Source organism: Carcharodon carcharias, chromosome 8 (assembly GCF_017639515.1).
Source record: "Carcharodon carcharias isolate sCarCar2 chromosome 8, sCarCar2.pri, whole genome shotgun sequence".
Classification (NCBI taxonomy): Eukaryota; Metazoa; Chordata; class Chondrichthyes; order Lamniformes; family Lamnidae; genus Carcharodon; species Carcharodon carcharias.
In genome coordinates, this window is record NC_054474.1 from 126922856 (window position 1) to 126941911 (window position 19056).

The following is a 19056-nucleotide window of genomic DNA, read 5'->3' on the forward strand; positions in this document are numbered from 1 at the left end:
GCTATTATTTGTTTGATCTCCTTCCAGGTCGCTATTCTATTGCTTTTATCTAAACAACTTTGTTGAAAAAAAAACAAGATTTACTGTAAAGTAATTGAAAAAACAGAGCACTGTGGATGCTGGAAATCTGAAATAGGAAAATGCTGGAAACACTCAGATTTGGCAGCATCTGTGGAGAGAGAGAAACAGATTAAGGTTTCAGGTCAAAGAGGAGCTTTCATCAGTACTGGGGAAAGTTAGACTCATAGACATTTACAGCACAGAAGGAGGCCATTCGGCTCATCATGTCTGTGCCGGTCAGTAAAGATCTGAGTACACTAATCCCACTTTCCAGTGCTTGGCCCAAAGCCCTGGAGGCTATGGCAACGCAAGAGAATATCTAAATACTAAAATGTTATGAGAGTTTCCGATTCAACCACCCTTTCAGGCAGAGAGTTCTAGTCTCCCACCACCCTCTGGGTGAAAGAATTTCTCCTCAACTCCCCTCTTAGCCTTCTACCTCTTGTCTTAAATCTATGCCCCCTGGTTATTGACCCCTCAACTAATGGAAAAAGTGATTTCCTATCCACCCTATCTATGCCCCTCATAATTTTATGCACCTCTATCAGGTCCCCTCTCAACCGTCGCTGCTCCAAGGAAAACAACCCCAGCCTATCCAATCTTTCCTCATAACTCAGACCCTCCAACCCAGGCAGCATCCTGGTAAATCTCCTCTGCACCCTGTCCAGTATCATCACATCCTTCATATAATGTGGTGACCAGAACTGCACACACTACTCCATCTATAGCCTAACCAACATTTTATACAGATCCAGACTAATCTCCCTGCTCTTGTATTCTACGCCTCAGCTAATAAAGGTAAGTATCCCATATGTCATCTGAACCACCTTATCTTCCTGCCGTACTACTTTCAGGGATCTGTGGATCTGCACACCAAGGCCCCTCTGATCTTCAGTACGTTCCAGGATCCTACGATTCATAGTGTAATCCCTTGCCTTGTTAGCCCTCCCCAAGTGCATTACCTCACACTTTTCTGGGTTGAACTCCATTTAACACTGCTCTGCCCACCTGTCCAGTCCATTAATATCCTCCTGCAGTTTACGGCTATCCCCCTCACTATTTACCACCTTACCAATTTTTGTGTAATCCGCGAACTTCTTGATCACAGCCCTTACATTTAAATCCAAATCATTTATGTACACCACAAACAGCAAGAGCCCCAGCACTGAGTCCTGTGGAACCCCACTGGAAACAGACTTCCAGTCACAGAAACATCCCTCTACCATCACCCTCTGCTTCTTGCCTCTCGGCCAATTTTGGATCCAGCGTGCCACATTGCCTTGGATGCCATGGGCCCTTACTTTCTTGGCCAGTCTGCCCTGAGGGACCTTATCAAAAGTCTTGCTAAAGTCCATGTAGACCACATCAAATGCATTACCCTCATCAATACTCCTGGTTACCTCCTCAAAATAATTCGATCAAATTTGTCACTCATGACTTTCCCTTAACAAATCCATGCTGACTATCCCTGATCAATCTATGTGTCTCCAAGTACAGATATATTTTGTCCCTCGGAATTCTTTCTAGTAACTTCCTCACCACGAGAGGTTAGAGTGACTGGCCTGTAATTTCTTGATCTATCCCTTCCTCCCTTTTTTAATAATGGGACAGCATTAGCAGCCCTCCAGTCCTCTGGCACCTCATCTGTGGCCAGAGAGGATTTGAAAATTACTTCCAGTTAGGGATACGGTAGGTTTTGAGCAAGGTGGGGGGCGAACCAAGGACAAAATAAAGGTCTGTGATAGGGTGGAAGATAGGAAAGATTGAATGGCAGTTAGAATTACAGGGCCAAAGGTAGCGTGGAAGAGAAAGTAAAGAAATAAAAGGTATGTCTAGAGAGGGTATGAAGTAATTTTAAATGGTGTTGGACAAAAGAAAAATTCTTTTTTTTTTAAAAAAATACATCTTATTTGGGAAGAAACTGCCATTTTCACCTAACCAGTCAACTTGAAAATATGTTTGTATGTATGGTGAGAAATTTACCTCCTGACTCCCCATCTACAAGGCACAAGTTAGGAGTAGGACAGAATGCTCTTCACTTGTCTAAATGAATGCAGCTGCAACAATATTTGAACTTGATAGTGTCCAGGACAAAGCAACCCATCTGACAGATACCCTATCGAGTACCTTAAACATTCACTCCTTCCATCACCGACGCACAGTGACAGCAATGTGTGCCAGCTACAAGATCATAAGACCATAAGACATAGGAGCAGAAATTAGGCCATTCAGCCCATCGAGTCTGTTCCGCCATTCAATCATGGCTGATAAGTTTCTCAATCCCATTCTCCCGCCTTCTCCCCATAACCTTTGATCCCCTTACCAATCAAGAACCTATCTATCTCAGTCTTAAATACACTCAATGACCTGGCCTCCACAGCCTTCTGTGGCAATGAATTCCATAGATTCACCACTCTCTGGCTAAAGAAGTTTCTCAGAACATGTACTGCAGCAGCTCACCAAGGCTTCCTCGACAGCACTTTCCAAATCAGCAACCTCTACTGCCTAGAAGGACAAGGGCAGCAGCTGCATGGGAACAGCACCACCTTCAAGTTCCCCTCCAAGCCACACACCATCCTGACTTGGAATTATATTGTTTTTTTTACTTTGACAGAATGCCATAAACATTATTTCTGTAATCCCAACAAGATTTGGAGGTCCAGCACTTCTTAAACCCCAGAAGCTGCTGGATTCTGCACCTCCTTGACCTTCTTTCCAAATGTACAGAGTCAGTTCTAATTTTGTGTGTGCACAAAGATCTGATTATACTGTGGACTGCTGCAACCTCTGTAATGTGACATTGCTAGGTCAGGATAGCCTCTTCCAGTTTGTGTATGCATAGTTGCAATAAAATATACACAAGTGCTGGTATCCTTTTGCAAAACAGGCTTTAACAGGTCCTCAATCAAAAATATAGCAGATTTAAAAAATTTATTTGTTCACAGGCCAGGCCAGCATTTATTGCCCATTGAGAAGGTGGTGGTGAACCGCTGTAGTTCACGTGGTATAAGTACACCCATTGTGCTGTTAGGAAGGGAGCTCCAGGATTTTGATCCAGCGACAGTAAAGATATATTTCCAGGTCAGGTGTGTGGTAACTTGTTAGTGATGGTGTTCCCATGCATCTGCTGTCCTTGCCCTTTGAGGTAATAGAGGCTGCAGGTTTGGCAGGTGCTGTCACAATTGGTGAATTGCAGTGCATCTTGTAAATGGTACACACTGCTGCCACTGTGTGTCGCTGGTGGAGGGAATGAATGTTTATGGTGCTGGAAGGGCTGCCGATCAAGAGGGCTGCTTTGTTATGGACTAATGTCTTGAGTGTTGTTGGAACCGCACTCATCCAGGCAAGTGGAGGGTATTCCATCACTCTCCTGACTTGTGCCTCATAGATGGTGGACAGGCTTTGGGGAGTCAGGTGAGTTACTCGCCTCAGAATTCCCAGTCTCTGACCTGCTGTTGTAGCCACAGTACTCATAAGGCTGGTCGCACTCAGTTTCTGGTCAAGGATGTTGATAATGGAGGAATCAACAACAGTACTGCCAATGAATGTCAAGGGGCGATTGTTAAAATTTCTCCTGTTAGAGATGTTCATTTCCTGGTACTCGTGTGGTGCGAATTTCACTTGCCACTTAGCCCAATCCTGAATGTTGTCCAGGCCTTGCTCATATGGGCATGGACTGCTTCAGTATCTGAGGAGTTAACTGGGTGCCTAACATAAATTCCTGAAGCATAACATCACACATTGATTAGTATAAAAAAGTCCACATATATTGTTTTAGGTGAGACAAACATTGATGTGAAAATAAACAATTTTAAAATTATGAAGATGAAGGGTCTCACCAAAATATTAACTATTCTATCACCTTCCCCATCTATAATGAGGTGTTTTCAGAATATTCCATTTTTAAATCCTTACTGTTATGCAACAGGGTGATGTATTTTGATTTTAGATACCAACTGCATTCGAAATGTTCTGGGCGGATATATGAACATTTGCCAAATGGTCTTATCCATAAGTATCTTATGGGCTTGTGTACCCTCTGAACTGTATAACTTATTGGAGAAGTAAACATTCCACTATTTATGATACCAATGAGGGAGATTGGAAATGGAATGGCCTGCTGGCTGATTGCTTCATTCTGATTTATAGCTGGTTCTGAATAATGGAATGGAATCCCTTTCACTTGTTTATGCCCTACTTGTCACGGTAGCTCTCATGAAGAACTATTTTACTACCAGTATGATTTACTATACTGTTCTTCACAGATGCCTTGAGCACTAGCCCTTTTTTTGAGAATACAAACAAATACTGTTGGATCAATAGTTTGACTATTGTTTTGTTGTGGATGCATTTGATTGGACATTTTGACTGGTAAATAGGGTAATCCAGCTATGGTCATCCTTTGAGAGCAAAACAGGTCTTCAGAGAATATGCGCATGATGACGTGCTTGCCATTACAGAGCCACGTTTGTATTATGAATCAACCTGCAACAAGCTACTGCTGTGGAAATGAACCTACCTCCCCTTGGTCCGCAGAAAGCTATATTCAACTTGAAATGTTAATTCTGTTTCTCTCTTCACAGATGCTGCTGGACCTACTGACTATTTCCAGCACTGTTTCTATTTCAGGTTTTCAGTATCTGCAGCATTTTGCTTTTATTATCCTGCTGTGGAAATGCTTGTCTAAAACAGGTTTTGCATGGTAGCTTTCTTATTCATTACAATTTTTTTGTGCGTGGTTATTACTTTGACTCTTATACTTCATTTGAACTGTTGCTGCATTTGCAGTCAGATGCAAGTCCTTCATGGGCATTGTCTTTTCAAATGGCTTTCTCTGCTGTTGGCTTCACGTTCTCACTTAGTCACATCTGACCTGAAATATCTGCAGCCAAGGGATAAACTAATATCTTGAATTCACCCCGCCTGTTTGCTTCACTTTTTTTCCAAAATGTACTTCGTTCGAAATTTGTAAACGTACTTTGCAAAACATTTCAAATCAGACATTACAGAAAATACAATAAAATTCAACTTTTCTCCTTAGAGCATGTCGTACTCTGAAGTGCCTCAATACAATTGCAGCCTTCAGTGGATTTTCTCATTTTACTGTATTTCTGCTGACAGTGAGAATTTGGTTACTTTGTGCTGAAGTGCATTTCAGTGGCAACAGTTCCCATGCAGTCTCACGAAAATGCCACTTGCAAATGTGAGCCAAGGTAGTGAATGTGGGCAGGCATGTTAAACTTGGGCCAACCACCAGCCAGTATCCATCTAAGTGTAATTGAGCAGGGTGCCCTCACTGAATTTGTCCTCCCCTAGTTTGGAGATGTTGTGAATAAATGAAATGACTGCATGCAAGAAGAAGACTTCTGTATCCCTGTGAAGATGAATTGGGCAAAAGTTGAGCATCCATAACTTAATTTAGATTAAGGTAAAAATGGATAAATATGACTCTAAACAAAAAGGATTCAACTACAATTACCCGAATGGATTTTGAAAAGCTCTCTGGTGTAGTGGATGAAGGCCATGCTGTTTTTTCACTAATCCGTACAGGCTAAAAGGTTACAAGTTTATGCTCAATTAGCTGTTATCAACTGGGAGTACCAGAGTTAGCCTTGTTGTCCCTGGGCTATGAGGGGGAAATTTTATTTCGATTCCCACTCCTGATCACTATGCAGTAACTTTGGTTGAAAAGTGTTAATTTGGATGAAATGTGATTAAGCTTGATTATGATGTAGAAAAGCCCGCGAATATTCAGAGGTTGCAATAATCACTCAGGTGAAATATCAGTGGTAGGGCTGAATGTTCTGGGGTATGGATGGCTCACCCCTACCCCTCGAAAGCAAAGTTGGCGTGGAGCCAACCCATTCCGCGTTGGCTGACCCCTCAACCATAGGTGTGCTAAACAGGGCCAGTGTGGGACTTCCATCCCCTCACTGGGGAGGCATTCTTGCCTTTGGGAGCTGCCAGTTAATCTGATTGATTGGCCGGCAGCTCCAAGAGTGCATTAGTGGCAGCTGCTGGGACTGTAACAAGGAACAAGAAGGAACAGTGGATCCCTGAAAACAGCTAAGTCCAGGGTCTTGGGCAGGGATGGTTTGGACAGGTTGGGGAGGGGGTGGGGTTGGTGGGTTTAAGGCAGCAGGTGGGTAGGAAGAAAGGGACAGGGGTTCTGTCTTGGGGGGATGCCCTCCCCCACCTCCCATCTGCAATGGTCAGCCCCTGAAGGTGGAACCACCCCACTCTCTTTCAGCCCTTTGAAGAATTTATTTAAAAAAAAAATCAGGCTGCACACTCGTGCCCAATTGCCCATGACAAACATTTTATGGCATAGGCAGTGTATTATTAGGGTCAGTTGGTTTGGTAGTAAGCCTAATTGACCCTTGATTTTCTATTTAAATATGGCAGGTGGGCTACAATTTCGGTGCCCATCCACCCCTTGTTTTATGGGTGAGAGTTTGGAGGTGGGTGTGAAGGTGGTGGAGTGGGTACCCACCCTATTTTATGTGCCACCCACCCCCTGCTGAAAACACACCCCCAAGGGGGTATGTAAAATGTAGCCCGTGCTTTGTGTCTTTGGAGCCTTTCACCAATTTCCCTAGCACAAATCTTCAGGACAGAAGAAAAGCAGGTGAAGATTGGCAGGGAAGATGTTGAAAGAGAGAACTAATGCAAATTTCTACCAACTTAACCTGCAACATAGTTTTATGAACCTGTTTTAAACCCCCCACCCCACCTGACAACCACCCCATTTGTTCTTTCTAATAAAATTTGCTGCATTTTTAGCATTACCTATTAGCATTGCATGGACCTACAGCCTGCATTCTAGAATGGTGCCCACTGCAGTACTGTATGCTTCCCAGTGGCATATATTGAAATTATAATGTCACATATAAAATAGAAAAAACAAACTCAGCAAACCAAACCGCTGCATTCATCAATAACCCCTTTTTTAATGTTGCAGAGAAATTGTAGGCAAATTAATGAATATATATGCCACTGAAAGTTAAAGATTATGCTCCAATTCTAATCATTATAGCTTTTCATAATGCCTGTCCCGAAGTAGCCACCAGTATATTAAATGTTATACAGATTAAAACTGAAACCATCAGAGGACTGTTCGGTACAGTGGGTTAGTGTCTATTTCCTAACCCGCACCAGGTCCTGTTCATCTATCAACGCCTTATTTGCTGACCTTTGTTGACTCCTGGTCTGACAACACCCTGATTTTAAAATTCTCATCTTTGTTTTCATTTTCATGTCCATGACCTTACCCTTCCCTGCCTCTGCCTTGCAGCCCCCTCAAGATCTCTGAATTCCTCCTAGTTGTGACCTCCTGTGGATCCCCGATTTTAATTACTCCATTACTGGAGCCCATGCCTCTAGCCTCCTAAACTCAAAGCTCTGGATTTTCCTCCCTCAACCACTGCGCTTCTCTCTCTCCTCCTTTAGGAGACTTATGAAATCCTACTCCTTTGACCAAACTTTAAGCCAACTCCTTATGCGGCTTGGTGTCAGATTTCATGAATGTTCTTGTGAAGCAGCTTGGGACATTTTGCTATGTTAAAGGTGCTATATAAATACAAATTGTTGCGCTAGCATACTGGCTTTGGCCCTTGGCAGCCTGGCATGGAACTGAGCCCAACCTGATGGATTGCAACTTTCCTCCATCTGTTGGCTGTAAAGATCTGCGAAATAAACTTTGGAAGTCTTAAACTAATTTTTTGTGGGTATAATAAGTACAAAACTTCCACAACTCAGTAGTCAGTTAGCCATTTGGCTTTGGAAAAAAGCAGTGTAGTGGGTGCATTTAGGAGACTGGTTTATTTGATCTGGGAATGATGAAAATGGGAATGTGGTTCCTTCCTCAGTGCTAAGGTCCCATACAAAGTAGGCATAAAATTCACCAATTGAGCCTTGATGGCTCAATGGGTAAAAACTTAGCTTGATGTAAGTCAGATGGATCAGGAAGGCTCTCATCTAGACTTAGAGAAACTTGCACACACAGGATGGCCCACAATGGGACTTGATGGCGAGCAATCAGCAGTGGGATAAGAACAGAAAATGCTGGGAATACTCAGGTTTGGCAGCATCTGTGGGGAGAGAAGCAGAGTTAACTTATCAGGTTGATAATCTTCTGTCAGAAAAAGTATTGTACCTGTCTTCCAGCTGCTAACTCATTATCTATACTTATTACAATAATATTTACTTTCCCCATATTTCCGCATGGTTGTTTTCAAACTCATGCAAGTATTTATTATGTTAAAAAAGGTGTGTTAACCTTGTGACTGTATCTTTGGTGCTGCAGTAGGTTACTTGGATACATGTGAAACCATTACGCAGTCGGTGGCAAAAACAAAGTAAGACTGAAATTTGCATTAACAAATTCTGTGATGCTGACTTGATGGCATGCAAATGAACTATACAAACTAGAGTGTGCTAGGTTTGATGCTACACCTATGCTGAGTTTGCTGGTCTTAACTGGTGTTGGCGTGGCAGGAAAATTGGCCTCAGCACTCTCGGGCTAGGAAGGGTAAAATTCAGCCAAGTTCCATTCACGAGCAAACAGCCTACTGATATTACTTGTGGAGGGACAGGAAGAATGCTCAATTGGGTGAGGTAAAGAAGGCAGCTGGTGCCAGTGACAGCATATTCCAGAATGACTTGGTACTCTCAGAAGAGTAACGGAAAATTGAGCCTGTCTTCTGGAACATTTTTTCTTAAAAAAAGCAAAATATGGTAATTTTCACTTTGTATCAAACTTCACTTTGAACCTAATAAGTGAAATATTTTCCTAAGTCATCCTATTCAAGAAGAATTGTCATTACTAAGCTTTGCTGACAGGACTTATTTGTCATTAATTGGGAATAATTTTAGCTGATATTTTTCTAAAGGTTGTGCTGGAGCTTTCACATTTCAACAGTCTTGTCCAGTTAAACTGTCAGGCAAGTAAATTATTCGTGTCATTGTAGATTTGTTAGTGTGTTGCGACATCTGCCATTCTTAGCGATTTTACCAATTGAAGCTCTTGTCATCTAGTGTCAATTGTCACTTGTCGTCATCAGTTGGAATGCCCTGCTCCTGGAGTCAAAGACATGGTGGGGAAATTTAAACTCACCACCCACCCAACATTGATGGCATGGGTGTGGCGTTATTAATAGGTAAATAAGTGAAACTGGACCCCAAACAGCTGCAAGCAGGGCTACTTCCAGGTTAACCACAGTGGGCGAGGAGTAATCTGAGTAACCTGCTTAGGAGAGGCAGGTCTGTGATTAGAGTATGTTAATGAGGTGCTCTTCCTCGGATTTTGGCAGCCATTATATTTAATGCTTTCTGGGCACATCACCCATGACAGTGGAAACCATTGGTTAAAGGGAGTGTGGGAGCAGCCCGGTCAAGCAGGTCAATGCTTTTTATAGAATTGTTCTTGGGTAAGAAGCAGCAAGAGAGCTTCTTCCACCTCTGTGCACACCCCTGCCCCCCCCAATCCCAGGGCAAATCACCTGCTGTGTTCATCTTGTGAAGTGCTGATTATGATTTTGAATGTCTCTATTAAACCTTTTCATGAACCTTCTCTGGTCTAAGAACAATCCCAGCCTGAAGTTCATCATTCCTGGGACTGCCCTAGTGAATCTCCTTTGCACCCCCTCCAAGATCTTGACATCTTTCCTAAAGCGCAGTTTCCAGAATTGGACACACTATTCCAGTTATGGCCTAACCAGCAGTTTACAAAGGCTTAACATTACTTCCTTGCTTTTGTAATTTTGTGCTTCTATTTTTAAAGTCAGGAAATCTGGATACCTTTTTATCAACCATTTCATCTTGCCCTGCCATTTTCAAAGATTTGTGTATGTAGACTCCCTGGTGTACCTATTCCTACATACCCTTTAAAATTACGCCATTTAAATTTTATTGTCTCTTGGCTCTTCACATCAAAACAAAACACTTGACACTTCTCTGCTTTAACTTTCATCTGCCATGTATCCTTCCATTTCACTCGTCTATATCCTCCTGAAGATCCCTACTATATCTTCCTCACTGTTTACTGCAGTTGAGTTTTGTGCCATATGTGTGCTTTGAAGTTATGCCCTGTATACCCAAGCCTAGGTCATTAATATATATCAGAGAGAGCAGTGGTCCTGATACCCAGCCCTGGGGAATACCACTGTGTTCCCTTCCCTTCAGTCTGACAAACGACCATTTATCACTCTCTTCCTGTGCCTTAGCCAATTTCATATCCACACTTGTGCCAAGCTAACAAAAAGATTAAACACTGCAAATGCTGGAAATCTGATTTTAAAAGTAGAAAATACTAGAAACAATCAATAGGTCAGGTAGCATCTGTGGAGACCGGAAGGTAGGTTCAACATCTCCGGTTTGTGACCCTTCCTGTTTCCAAATCTGCTGCCTGACCTGCAAAGCATTTCCAGCGTTTTCAGTTTTTATTGCACCAGTGTAATTTGATTCCTTCAGAGTAAGGTGAAGCAGGGAATAACAATGGTTGAAAAAAAACAAAAAACTGCGGATGGTGGAAATCCAAAACAAAAACAGAATTACCTGGAAAAACTCAGGTCTGGCAGCATCGGCGGAGAAGAAAAGCGTTGACGTTTCGAGTCCTCATGACCCTTCAACAGAACTATGATTGAACAGAACAATGGTTGTGTTGAATAGTATTTCTCTTGCAAATTGAAGCTATTGGAAAATCTACGCATTCTGACTTAATCTGCAAGCGTTGATCTATTGAAAAAGGAAATCCTGCAACCTGTCACATTAGCATTAGCTTTTGGTGGGTCTTTGTACTGTCAGTGCAAGAGACTGTTCCACTTGCAAGACAGTATTGGCATAAAACAATACAGGGCAAATGTAGAACTGATTAGAATCCAAATTAATTTCATTCTGCACATCTGCAACAGTGCACTCTAACCCTAAAAGTCAGATTAATAACTACCAAAATTGACTGGATTTTGGAGTTTATAGCCAGCAGAGATGAGGCGTTATTTCTATTATCCCAGATTAAAAAGTAAATCTGAAAAAAAGTGTTGGAAAAACATGGGCCAATCATCATCTGAAAGAGAAGAAATAGGGTTACGTTTTTTTGAGGAATCCTTAATCAGAACTGGGCTGAATTCTGTTCTGTGGCTAAGAAATGGAAGAACAGTGTGCTTTAACCTTGCCACTCATTTGTTTCATAGCAGCAGCTCTTCAATGAATCTGACCTTTTTTTGTGGCTTTCAGAGTATCAACAAGGGCCTCAAAGATTTGCGCACTGGATAAGTGGTAATCTTGGCTTCAGTGCAGTACTGAAGAAGCAGTGTAGTATTAGGGTCTGGCATGTATAGGGTTATTGTGGCACTGAGTACAGTACATGGTGATGCAAGAAGGCACATAATGCAGAGCTAAGGTCAGTGTGGTGTTGGCCAGATATGTTAAGACAGACATGGAGATAGCTCTTTGGCCTGTAGCCTTTACTGTACATATGTATGTTGTTGCAAGTAGTTAATAAAGACTTGCTGTTAATATAGAGAAGACTACGAAGACTTCCTCAGCGGATACATTCTGTAACTAACTCATTACATATATGGCAGTGGGATCAAAAAACTTTCAACCTTGCAATGCTGAAAAACTAAAAAAGAAAATCTTCAATGGATTCTGAGCTGATAGAAGTTCCCAACTGAAGCTATAGACGTGGAGAAAATTCACCAGAAAACAGTCCAGACAAAGAGCCTGGAAACTAAAGGCAAAAGTCTTATTCAGCAGAAGACTCCATAGATTATCCCTTGTAAGTCCAGCTTCAGCATGCAGAGCCTATAGCCTGCAAAGGTGAATTAAGTCATTTTAGCTTTCAGGCTGCAGCCAGTCTTGAGAAGCCCCTTCTAATTCAGTCAGAAGCACCTTTTGAGCGAAATCCATTGCTAATCCTAATCCCCGACTCCGAGCCTCAACACATAGTCTCCGAGTTGAAAAGGGGGAAAAAATAATTAACTCTTGGAAACCTTGTGAACATCTGAGTCCTTACACAGCAAGCCTGTGGTTAATTTGAATACCTCGCTTCTCATAGTACTAATTCGCTGAATGGAAGAAGTCAGCAGACAGCTGACCCATGCAGCCATTGTTTAAAAAAAATTTCAGCCAGAAGCATGCCACCACCATTTTGCAGAGCCCACCAAAACCCGGCTAAGTCCAGGCACTCCTCTGTCTCAGAAGAGACTGGTGATGCCATCTTGGAACCTGGACTCTTGAAACAAGCTTCATGAGGGGGAAGAAAAAGGTTTTTTAAAAAAAAACCAGCAGAAGGCAGAGTAAAAATTGTTTTGAAATTGATTGCCAAAGCTCAGGAGCAAATTGCTGGCATACACTTAATTTAAAAGTTTTTTGTTTTGTAGTGTTAAACAGCTGATAAGTTTCAAAAAATGTCCATGATCATAGTGGAAGCCCGCCGAACCTGATGATATATGGGAAGATCAGCTAAGGAAAAAACGGCGCTTGCGGAGCCATTTTGAAGAAAGAAAAAGGTTACTGCACAACCGTTCATAAAAGATCAATGGCATTTAAAGCTTTAGCTGCAAGAAAAAAAAGGCCATGGATCATAAATGCAACTTATCAGAATTTAGACTCATCTCAGGGCCAAACCTAACGAAAAATCGGTGTCCTAGAGAATGGAATTTTTAAACCACTAGGGACCATCAGGTTTCAGAAGTTGTCCAGATTAACACGTTTTTATCCTCGTTTGGTGAACTTGCTGATGATGTAAACTTAATGCAGTGCATTGATGAGTCCTCAACCAGCTTTGATGAAATATTAACAGTCTTAACCTTCAAGTGGAGGAGTGTGCAGAGCTTAAAAAAGAGGCATGGCAAGCTCCCAGCAAACCATTGAAAAGACAAAAGACAACACCCAAACAAATCACTAGGGCACCAGAGGGACACAGAACTTTCTGGAAGCCCCAGTAATATATCTATGGGAAGCCGAAGGCAGAAGATGTGGGCATGTTGCCAGAATTGCCAGAAGCTGGTAGTGGACAGCAAGGAAAAAGCCCTGCAGCAGGCGGATCAAAAAAAAAAGCAGAAATACAATCAGAGAATGTTCATCTCAAAGCTGAGATGGAGGTACTCAACCTGAAGTAGAGCCAGGCATGACGAAAGGCAAGAAAAGCACTCTCAGAAGTCATTGCCTTGAAAGACTCTTTAAAGAATCAATAAAAGCCCTTGGAAGAACATGAGTGGAAAAGATGTTGAATGCTACTCCAGAAAAAGCTGCCATGGAGCTATCAACAATGACAAAACTATACACTGATATGCAAAGTGAGAAGACGAGCTGAACAAGAAAGTAAACAGTTGAAAGAGCAACTAATTGTCCTTCAGGATCAGATTCAAAAACATGCAGTTCCCTTCAGCAACATGACAGCATAAGGAATGGCAGTACAGAACAAGCTCAATGGGACTCTGGTAAATTACAAGAAAACTAGACAAGTACTTGAGCTTCACGATGAAAAGGAAAATCTGTTCAAGGACCTTCACACTACAAGGATCCCTCTGGCCTGAGTTTGTCCCTTAGGAACACCACACCATGAAATAAAATAAATTTAATGCCCCTGTGAAAGAACTGATAAACCAGTTTTCGGAGAAGACTCCAGAATACTCACTATTCCAGGAGGAAGCTGAGAGGTACAAGAAGGAGACTGCAGTGCTGAAGGAAACTGTTGCACAATTGGAAGGAAACTTGGAAGAACAATACATTCCAAAAGAGATGTATGAAGAGGTGAAAATCAAGAACATAGACTGGCAAGGGAAGGTAGAAGTTCTCAGTAAAGAGTGTGAGGTTTTTTAAAAATAATTGGAAGAAACACAATTCCAGGATGTGAGCTTAAAAGGTAGCACAGAGGGGATTACAGTCTGCCAAGGAAAAACGATCAGTAGAGAGAATATGACATGGGGCAGCAAAAAGATCCTTGAGCTGATGTACGTAATCCGTAACCAGCCTTTCTTTCTCCTGAGCCAGGTTGCCTGTGTCACCCTGGATCTCCCCCAGACAGCAGAGGAAATCAAGGCTATCACTGTCGTTGGCACTAGACGGTATTCAGACATGGATTTTACCTTTGATCTTTCTTTTCCCCTTGTGGAGCAGGTTTGTTCATTTTCATTCTAGGTACTGGAAAGCCCCCAATGATCAGACCAATCTAAGGCCCACAGAATTAGCATGGCACCTCTGGTACAAGTGTTACCAGAGAATGATCAGTCTGAGAAGCCTTTATCTTCAACTATGACAATGGTATAGATAATCGACACAGCAGCCACTGTGCACATATTGTACGTTCCAGCCAGCATGCCACAACCACAAGAGATGCTGGAATTTGGTAACAGTCTCTCACCAACAACAAAACAGAGGTGAGCATGCCACCAAACCCTTTTCTTGCCACAGAAAAGCTCTTCTTCAGGCTCAAAGGGTTTTGAGATGGCCCACATGGAGAAAAAAGGAAATGCAGCGCCAAGGAGACAAATACCATGTTTGTCCACCCTGTTAGAAATGATCAAGAGCAATAGTAACCATGGATCAATGCAGCAGACAAACCGACTAGGCGTGGGCCAACATTAAGCAATGGAAGAAAAGAAGGAAAGCATACCCAAATGCCAGTCCAACCTCCAAGCCAACAAGAACCAGAACCAGCAGAGTCCACCACTCTTCCGATAGAACAGTGAACGAGATGTGGAAGGGTTATAAGGCCTCCAAATAACCTGAACCTCTAATTTCAAGGACTTGATAGGGAGAGATGGAGTGGTGAGAATGTTGTTAATGCTTATACTGCAATAATAATAATGTTGAAATAGCATTAAGGTTGTAACAATAAGGTAAATGCATGAGACTTTTAATAATGCAAGACTTGAAGTAAGCTAATGTAACTCTGTGTCCATGGGATAAAGACTTATGGGGAGTACAGTACTGCCCACAGAATGATGTAAAGAGGCACATGACTGACAGCTAGGGTCAGTATGGTGTTGGCCAGAGACATGATTAGACTTTGACATGGAGACAGCTCCTTGCCTGTACCCTTGACTGTATATATGTATAAAGTTACAAATAGTTAATAAAGACTTGATGTTAACATACAGAAGACTACGAAGACTTGTTTAACAGCCACATTCTGTAACCAACACCATTAGAACGCAGAACACTATTAGAGGTCTTTCAGATGAGATATTGAAGTGAGTACACATCTTCCCACTCAGATGGATGTAAAAGATTTTGTGGCACTTCTAAAATAAGCACAGGACTCGGCATCATGGCCAAAATTTATCCCTCAACCAATGCTATTAAGAGTAGATTATCTTGCCTTTGTATGCAAATTGCCATACGTTTTTCTTGGTTTTACAACTGTAGCTGGCTGTTGGAGATGTTAGTGTATGATTATAGGAGGTGCAAGAGGATTTTCATGTCTTACTGCACTACCTTATTTACTATACATTGGCTGTGGGGCTCTTTGGGACATCCTAAAATCATGAAAGGTGATATGTAATCGCAAACTCTTCTTGGTTTCAGTATTGGAAGTGGAGAAATATAGATGAAGTGAAATACCTGATTTAGTCCAAAGATAATTGAGAAAACAAGGTTTATAGGTCCATTGTTCTGAATATTAATCGTTATCATAGTGATGTATCATTCTTGAAATATTCAAATACAGCAATCTAAGAAAGAAAAGAAAGTGAAGTTGGCACAGTTTAATTGGAGTGATTATTTAATATGCACCAGTGGGATACACATGCAATAATTCTTTGAGAATTTCACTGAAGACTATTGAAATTTATTTTCACTCCATTCTTTCTACCAGTTCCCTGGTCTGCTTATACACACGAATAGCACATTGAGCTACTGGAAGAGGTTCCTACTAACTTGAACATTTTCCCACTACTTTTTCCTCTGCCCCAGCTCAGCTTTGTTTATTTTGGGCAAGTGCTGGATCTCTATGCTCAATGTCTCGAGCAGTTTGAGATTAACGGAGACAGTGGGAACAAATGCATCCCATTGAGTCATGCTGTCATGTGTTGCTGCTACAAAGAATAGGCTACCTGAATAAAGGGTATGAAGCTGCCCCTCCTCCTGCTCCCGCCCCATCTACTCACCTCCTCTGCCCTGCTGTCCCTCTGCTGCCCCTCCTCCTCCTGTTGCGCCCCGTTCTCCATTCCGCTGCCCCCCCTCCTCCACCAGGCCCCTGCTGCCACTCTTTCTCCTCCTCCACCACACTTTCCCCATAGTGTTGCAGTCTTTTTTTTATATCAAGTATCTATGTATCCAGTTACCTTTGAAAAGTTGCTGTTTTATCTGCATCACTATCCTTTGAGATGTTGAATTCTAGATCATAACTAGTAGCATTTCATGTACCTTTTTTTGGCCAATTATCTGAAATCTGCACTCCTTGGTTACCAACCTACCTGCCAGTGGAAACAGTTTTATTCTTATTAACTCTATCAGTGCACCTCATAACTTTGAATCTGGTTCTTGGCCTGGCACATAGTATAGTTGAGAGCACCAAGGTAAACCCTGCTGGTAGTTGAAGATCCAAGGATTGAGGATAGGGGAGCCTGGTTGGGTGTTGGAGATACCAGTGTTACCTAGCGTTTGATATACATACAGGACGCACAAGGCTATTATGTATGTTTTCTCTACAAACTGTAGTAGCTATTTGGCGATACATCGCGTGTTATATGTGCCTTCAACACTGTTCTGTAACTTCACAATAAGAAACCTATTTGAACAGGAAGAGTAAAGTACTGATGACAGATGGTACTGAAGTTGGAATAAAGAGTTTATTTTGTCTGTTGTTGGCCTTTTTAAAAGGCTCAAGATCTTAAAGTTTGCTGTACTGATTTTCATCTATGTGTCCTTCAGCTGGAATCTGCCCCAAAAAACTGGACTGCACCATTAAACGACGGGAATTTTGCACGCTTGGATTGGATAGGTGTGGGCCATGTCTTTCTCAGTTTGTTGAAGATGAGAAAGGAAACTGTGTAGAGAAGCATGGTGAGTAATGAACAAATTTGAGTTCTGTCTTTATTTGGGTTCTTTGCATCCACCTGTGGACTTTGAGCAAAAGGTACTGAATTTGGGGCCAATGGACAGGATGTTTATATTGTGTCTGTGTATGTGGTTTCCCACCACTTTCATTGGTTTATTGTATACATGCTGCTTTGTAGTGCAGGTAGACGGTTTAAAAATGCTTGAAGTTCGAGCCGCCCGACAGCTTATATCATATAACTACCCACTGCTGCACAGTTTGAACTTTTAGAAATGGAACCTAGTCTTTCTTACCCAGCCTGGTCTCTGTGACCTCAGTCCCACAAAAGTGTGCTTGCACTACTGCCCTTTGAGTTGGCCCCACAAACCACTGAGTTGCCGCACCATGTCTTCTCAGGGCAACTAGGAATGAACAATAAATGCTGGCCTTACCAGTGATGTGCACATCTTGAGAATGAATTCAAACTAGTCTTATTTTGTGCATCTGTCATTTGCTGTGCAAACCCCTAACCACCACCCTCCTAAAGTTACTTTTTAAAATAAAAATACCTCATTATACTGTATGTTTCTTTGTCACAGGATGTATTATTTAATATAAAAGCAAAATACTGCAGATGCTGGAAATCTGAAACAAAAACGAAAATAGCTGGAAAAACACAGCAGGTCTGACAGCATCTGCAGAGAGAAATACATTTAACGCTTTGAGTCTGTATGACTCTTCATCAGAACTAAGGAAAAATAGAAAAGAGGTGAAATATAAGCTGGTTGAGGGGGGTGGGACAGGTTGAGCTGGATAGAGGATCAGTGTTAGGTGGAGGCAAAGAAGAGATTGCCAAAGATGTCATAGACAAAAGGACAAAGGGGTGTTAACGATAGTGATATTAGCTAAGGAATGTGCTAACGGTGACATTAAGGGTAGAAAGCAGGACGGGCAAGTGACAGCCCTAGTGGGATGGGGGGAAGGGATCGAAATAGGCTAAAAGGTGTAGATAAAACAATGGATGGAAATAAACTTAAAAATAATAGAAATAGGTGGGAAAAGAAACATATTTAAAAATATATATATATATACTAAAAAATTATAAATAATTGGGAAAAGGGGGATCAGAAAGGGGGTGGGAATGGAGGAGAGAGTTCATGATCTGAATTTGTTGAACTCAGTGTTAAGTCCAGAAGGCTGTAAAGTGCCTAGTTGGAAGTTGAGGTGCTGTTCCTCCAGTTTGCGTTGAGCTTCGCTGGAACATTGCAGCAGGCCAAAGACAGACATGTGGGCGTGGGTGGTGTGTTGAAATGGCAAGTGACAGAGGTCTGGGTCAGGCTTGCGGACAGACCGAAGGTGTTCTGCAAAGCGGTCACCCAGTCTGCGTTTGGTCTCTCCATTGTAGAGGAGGCCACATTGGAGCAGCGAATGCAGTGGACTAAATTGAGGGAAGTGCAAGTGAAGTGCTGCTTCATTTGAAAGGAGTGTTTGAGCCCTTGGACGGTGAGGAGTGGGGAAGTAAAGGGGCAGGTGTTGCACCTTCTGCGGTTGCATGGGAAGGTGCCGTGGGAGGGGGTTGAGGTGTTAGGGGGTGATGGAGGAGTGGATCAGGGTGTCCCGGAGGGAACGGTCCCTATGGAATGCTGACGGGGGGGGGGGGGTGAAGGGAAGATGTGTTTGGTGGTGGTATGCTGGCGTTGGTGGAAATGGCAGAGGATGATCCTTTGAATGTGGATGCTGGCGGGGTGATAAGTGAGGAGAAGGGGGACCCTATCATGGATCTGGGAGGGAGAGTAAGGTGTGAGGGATATGCGAGAGATGGGCCGGACACGATTGGGTGGAAAACCTCGATTAAGGAAGAAGGAAGACATGTCAGAGGAACTGTTTTGGAAAGTGGCATCATCGGAACAGATACGACGGAGGCGAAGGAACTCTGAATAATTGGAGTAGCAGTGTTATGTTACTAGGAGGAACAGGGTTTATGGGCTTGGTATCTGTTGAGCCATTCAACA

At 42.4% G+C, this 19056-nt stretch overlaps 1 protein-coding gene across 2 annotated transcripts in view; it reads left to right on the plus strand.

Annotated features, from left to right (window-relative positions):
- The window catches only part of LOC121281315 (neural proliferation differentiation and control protein 1-like), a 188244-nt gene that overhangs the window by 85970 nt on the left and 83218 nt on the right, over positions 1–19056 (plus strand). For both annotated transcript variants that reach the window (XM_041194201.1, XM_041194202.1), the window contains exon 2: positions 16939–17070. In XM_041194201.1, coding sequence (XP_041050135.1) covers positions 16939–17070 — 132 coding nt within the window. The remainder of the gene's footprint in view (positions 1–16938; positions 17071–19056) is intronic.